The sequence below is a fragment of the Physella acuta genome, unplaced genomic scaffold (assembly GCF_028476545.2).
Source record: "Physella acuta isolate Inbredline_101_S28 unplaced genomic scaffold, ASM2847654v3 ptg000756l, whole genome shotgun sequence".
Taxonomy (NCBI): domain Eukaryota; kingdom Metazoa; phylum Mollusca; class Gastropoda; family Physidae; genus Physella; species Physella acuta.
In genome coordinates, this window is record NW_026732274.1 from 260,978 (window position 1) to 267,314 (window position 6,337).

A 6,337-nucleotide genomic window follows, 5' to 3' on the forward strand; every position below is an offset into this window, starting at 1 on the left:
CGGAGATGAAATCCTAACAAAATCTGAGCTGGGATTTGTCTGGTCAAGCGTGGCTGACGTCACGTACAGAGTGGACAGAGGTCTGTATGCACCTTTCACCAGAAGCGGCACCATTGTGGTGGACGGTGTCGTGGCCTCCTGCTACATCGATGTGCTGCCACATGACGTGTCACAGGATGGTGTCACCAATCAGATGTTTGTACCGTGTGTCACCAATGGTGAGACGTGTCTGTGTTGTGTCAGACACACAGGCGGTACCAAAGATAGCTCGCCTAGCCTTAACGGTGTTAGGGTACCGTAAGATGATCGCCAAGGAGACATGGGGGGAAGTTTTGACAGGCACCCTTGTACATTTATGCACACATGCTAAAAAAAAAACTGAGACATTAAAAATTACAAAAAAATCAAAATTAAGCACGCGGTTATATGTAAAGGAAAAGCAGACATAATGTCGAAACTATGCATTAAATAAAACCTAAAGATTTTAAATTTGCATACATTTTAGACATTTAATCAGGTTTTAATCTTAATTTTTCAAAATACATAAATAATTTATATAATTTATTAATTACGTTGTGTATTAATTTAACATGTAAAAATGTAATAGCATAGTAATATGAAATGAAAAGTTTTAAATTATAGAACAATTAATATGTTATTACTTATTTCAGCAACTCATATGATTACTACACTTTTTAATTCAAAATTAAAAATTAAGTACTGACATTTTTTTTTAAAATCATATTTTAAGTTTCTATGAAAATGTAAAAATAAAAAATTAAAGGTTTTTATTTGAGTTTCAAAACATATCTTTTATATAAAAATTGGAAAATTATATATTTGTGTGTATCGAGTGTACATAATACTTAATAAATCAATAAAATTATATAATCATAAGTAAAAACCCACACATTTAAAAGCCAGCATTGGAGTATAAAAACAACATTACAATATACCTCACTTTAAAATATATTTTTTATAACTATAAATGCACTTTTCCGGATATGCCGTTAATATTGAAAATGTTAATAATATAAAAAAACAATTATTACATTAAAATATATATTATTGAGAGCATACGTTTCTATAATCTGGTTTTCACAATAAAAATATTTAAAAAAATGTTTGTGTTATATTTATTTGTATTATTATTATAGATAATTAAAAAACAAGCGGTTCAGCTGCTTGTTAAACAAAACGAAAAAGACAAAAAAAATGACGAAAAAATAGCCATAATTTAACTATTTCTAAAAACAAGTTGGTTGAGAATTATAGGTTCATTGTATTTTGCATGTTTGCAAACATAGTTCGTTCAGTGGAGAAAAAGAATATAAAAGAATATACAAAGATAATTATTTTTTAAAAAAATGTAAAAAGTAAAAACGTTTTACTTATATTGTCATTTTGAAAAAGACGTTCTAAAAATCATAATGTTTAATTAAATCAGAAAATGTCAACTATTTTCATGAAATTGGAAATGTTGCATTTTTATCCTTCCGGCAAAAATTTCACAATTTTAAATTTTTACTGTAAAGACATGTAACTTGCACCATCTAATACATTTTGTGTTGATGTAAAGATGCCAGATGTATTACCCGGCTGTTGTAACTGACGTTCTAGACATTGTTTTTTTAACCGTAACATTTCCATCTCCATCTCGTGTTTTTCTCTGGCCATTCTCATTTCTTCAGCTTGTTTCTCCCTGGCCAACTTCAGTTCCTCTTGTTGTTTTTCTCTTTTTAATTTTATTTCCTCCTGTTCCAACTTTCTTTTCAATGCTTGTGATCTTACATAAGGCATCATGTTTCTATGAAGACGAGGTCTAGCGTTTGCAGTTCGGGTGTTAACTTGTTGTCTAAAATAATTAATAGGTAAATTAATGTAGTTAAACTTATTACAAATATATGATACGCTAAATTTTATATTTAATTACTTAGTGTTTTGTTTATCCATCAACTGTATTGTTAAGTTCATTAACAATTAATTTACCTTGCTGTAGGGAGTCGGTGCGACAAATAGTCGGTTTGTTCTAGAAAGACACGTAATTTAAAAAAAAATACATAACCAAAAATTATATATATATATTTAAATATATATATATATATATATATATATATATATATATATATATATATATATATATATATATATATATATATATATTTATTTATATTTATATTTGTATATGTACATATATATATATATATATATAATTATATATATATGTGTGTGTGTGAACATTTATCTAGATTAATCTTTAAAATTAAATAGTATTAGTATTTTCTTAACTCAATATAGTAACATTATTTCCAGTAATTGATAATCCATCATTCTTACAGCTGACACTGGGATAGTTCTTACCTTGGGAAAATCATTCATACGTTCATACTATAAAGCGTCTCTAAGGCAAACTTTTTAAACCGCTCAATCCCAATACCAAATAGCTAAATAATTCTATAATGCTTGTCTAAGTGACAATACTATGTTACATTTATATCTATTTATAAAGCCAAACTTATTGCATTTCACCTACCAGCGATGTTGTCAACTTGAAAGTCATGAATATTTGGATGTGTGGTTATTTCTTCTTGTATGTTGTTCTCTAAAACTGAACTTGAATACGTGTGTACATTTTCCTGCCCATGGTATAACGATGTAGTTTGTTCGGGCGTTTGATGAGACAGGGGATGTACAGGACTGCTGCTGTAATATGGTGTAAGGTGTGGTAACTCCGAAATGTAATTTGCGTCAATCGCGGAGAAGTGTGTGTCCGGGTTATCTTCATAAAATATACAAATGCATCTTCAATTTAACTTCATTTTTAATTATCATTTCAATATATATAATTTATGTATATCTGGATATAATTTTAATAATCGATGCAAACTCAAATCTAGTTTGTTTTTTTTTTAAATCGTACCTTGTCTGTAAATGTGTTGTTCAGTCCTTTCATTTTCATGTTCTATCACTTCCATCTCGTCCTCTTCTATAATTATATCATTATCGTTATGAACTACTATCTTCAATTTTATGTTAAACACGCACACACAATCATTAAATAAATTTTTAATTTGACTTCTATTGCAATTATGAAGCTAATGTAAAATTTTAGTATTTTTAAATATAATGTAACTTCCCATATTCCTAAATTTCAATTAATAAGAAGTAATGTTTTTTTTTTTAAATAATTATTCAAATAGTAATAATACCTGCTCTGTAAATGTAATCTTCACGACGATCATGTAGCCTACCTGTTCAGGGTTGTCCATGACTACATTATCTTCAATAGTTTCCTTATCTTTCAGAACTACTATCATCAGGATTTAATTAACCATATATATATATATATATATATATATATATATATATATATATATATATATATATATATATATATATATGTATTTTGTCGCTAATGTACACAGTACATTTTGTAATAGTATTTGTAACTACCTGCCATTTCCAATGCTTTTACTTCAGCATTTTCCTGATTTTCGGTGACAACTATGAAATCATCTTCATTGTTTGCATTATCTTCAGTATCATCAACTCCATTATCTTGCTCTACTGATGACATTTCTTCGTTATCTTGATACATAGGGATGACATCTTTAAACTCCTCCTGACATATTTCACACATAAGTTTCACTATTGACTTGTCAATACTGGTCTCACCACTGACTATAGATACGTTGTGTTGTGTCAGCTGTTTTTTAACCTGACTTTTTAATCTTTGGTATTGTTCTATAATACCTTTTATTTTTAGATGTGTAAATTTTGGATGTTTACTTTTAAATTGTAATTCGATATCTTCCCAAGCTTCTTGTCTCTGAGCTCTAGTTGTTTTGTCACGTTTCTTGGATTCTATGATGTCTCTGTGTTCACTTACCATCACCAGAAGGTCAGTTTTTTCCTCAATTGACCAATTATCTGTACGTCTTAAGAGTGTGCTGCAGACTCCAGAACCTGATGGACCTCTTTCAATTTTTTCCTCTTCTTTTATTTGTCTTTGTTTTGTTTTGTCAGTTTTCTTTAATTCCATTTTGTCTCTATGTTTACTGTTTTTAACAAGACGGTTTGGTTTTTTGCGCCCGTCACTTGTGTTGCAGTCTCCAGAAGTTGAGGACTCATTTTCATCTATCGCTTCTTCGTTTATTTCTCCTAGTGAATTTAAATTATATTAAGAATTTTTTAAACACATATTTTCTTTACAGACAAACTAAAACACATTTTAGTGTCTCAGGCATGTCTCGTGGGCACGAACGGGAAAGGATGATAATGATTGTTATATATATTAGTATTAAATTAGTGCAAAAATGTGTTTTAAAATTTTTTTAAATCTATATCTATATCTATATATCTATATATCTATATATATATATATATATATATATGTATATATATATATATACATATATATATTACATATATATATTACATATATATATTACATATATATATATATATATATATATATATATATATATATATATATATATATATATATATATATATATATATATATATATATATATATATATATATTTGATTGTTTGTTTTTTCTATAGTAATAACATTATTTTCTTTACATGCGTGATAGCATCTGCCTAATAAACAATTTAAAACACTGATACAAAAATAGAGCAACCTTAATATATGCCCAAAAATTAGAAGCAACAATATACAGCTAGCTAATCGACATTTTGTTTGAAATAAATACACATTGCTACTATTACTAATATAATAATATAGATTCTATCATCACATTTGCTTTTCCATTTCGTGCCCAAGACACACGGGCCAAGTTAGTAGAGTTCATCGATTTCAATGATCTGGGGATAATAGGGAGTAATGTGTTCACCACTATGCACGGGTACAATTCAGAGCTGGGTGGGCTCAAAAACAGCTGATTTACTTGGTATTCAACTTGAGAATTGTGAGTTAGTAGTCGAGAGCTTCACCTGTGACTACGTCGTCTCCTAAAATGTGATTTAGCTGTAATCAATGCTGAATATAGTTAAATATGTTATAAATACTTACTATGTAAAATAGAGTCTCTGCTTTTCTTTTTAATTTCTTTTTTAATTATTTTATTAAGTCCGTATTTTCGCATAAGAATTTCATCCCCTGCGATTTTGTATACGAAATTTTTGTCTGAGATTAATTTTCTTAGCAGCTCAATGAGCAATTCTCTTTTGGAAATGCCATAGTCGGCATAACGTAAACATTTTAGTGGTACCATTGAAGAAATCTGAAAAAAAAATAGAAACAGAAATTTCAAAGACACAAGTTAGAGATTATATAGTTTTAGTCATGCATCTGTAGCACCCAGACCAATGGAAGAGCGTGTACAAATTTAGTTGGCTTTAGTGCAAGCGTGTGCATTGGGCTTAAGGGGGGGGGAGGGATTGAGTAGATGTGGACCACCACATGTTGAATTTCAATGTGCTTCCGCGTGTTAATCGGCATAGAATCTCAAAACAAAATGTATTCAAAAATGAAGCAGAATGGATTTTTCGGCACCCTAGAAAAAAATATTATTATCCAATGCTGCAAGCAACCACATAATGTCTTGATTAAATTAAGTCCATTGATAGCCATTAAAATACAGGATGCCACATGTTAATTATTCCTGCTGTACCCACATACAGTGATAGCAAGTGGTATTTCTTTTTTTTTCCAACTTACCAGATTAATATTGTTGTCATCCACACAAAGTAACGATTTAAACTTTTTTTCTCTATCATAAACAAAAGCGTCTTTTAATTTCTTGATTACGAATTGTATTTCGTCTGAGGAAAAAAAATATATCTGATATCTTCCTTTAATAAAACAATTTTGTGGGTAACTTTTCTGATATGATAGGAAAGAAAACTCTACTGACTATAAACATATAATATTAACAAAAAAATTACAATTATACGAGGACTTATATTTGGTTATATTTTGGATAATGTAAAAATTATTTTAAGTTACTTAAAATGTTTTTACCCGCAGTAAATGTGACACTTTCTTTATCGTCTGATAAGAGAATTTTTATTTTCTTTCTTGAAATCTCATCATTAGTGTCACGATTTAGAGGAAAATATTCAATGGCCTGCAAAAATAAAGTTATATCTTTTGTCAGATTTTAAAAAATGTAAATGACATACGATATTAGTATTTTATTATTCTTTTAAAAATACCTACCTGTAAAATGGCTTCTCTATCATCTGTATCCAAATGTAGTGCTATAATTGCAAAAATACTCAAAAATCTTTTCACAAAGTGCTGTTTTAAATTGTCCTGTAAAACAATAATAAAGTTAAAGTGAGTCCGTTTTTTGTTAAATTTTCCT

The 6,337-nt window shown here is 28.7% G+C and overlaps 1 protein-coding gene across 1 annotated transcript; it reads right to left on the reverse strand.

Moving 5' to 3' along the window:
- Nucleotides 1-1,362: 1,362 nt before the first annotated feature.
- On the reverse strand, nt 1,363-3,663 carry LOC131950360 (uncharacterized). The gene is made up of 5 exons (XM_059312462.1): nt 3,454-3,663; nt 2,921-2,986; nt 2,534-2,779; nt 1,990-2,029; nt 1,363-1,855 (listed from the first exon to the last, which is right to left on the reverse strand). Exons 1-5 carry the CDS (start codon nt 3,638-3,640, stop codon nt 1,525-1,527), a joined length of 870 nt encoding a protein of 289 aa, XP_059168445.1. The 5' UTR covers nt 3,641-3,663; the 3' UTR covers nt 1,363-1,524.
- Between the last annotated feature and the right edge of the window lie 2,674 nt (nt 3,664-6,337).

Excerpts from the sequence above, each read along its gene's own strand:
- LOC131950360 (XM_059312462.1), bottom strand. The coding sequence starts at position 3,640 with ATGTGTGAAATATGTCAGGAGGAGTTTAAAGATGTCATCCCTATGTAT. Across the intron at positions 2,987-3,453 it reads AAAAGCATTGGAAATGGCAG|AAGAGGACGAGATGGAAGTG; the intron begins GTAGTTACAAAT and ends ATATAATTATAG. Across the intron at positions 2,780-2,920 it reads ACAACACATTTACAGACAAG|ATAACCCGGACACACACTTC; the intron begins GTACGATTTAAA and ends TATTTTATGAAG.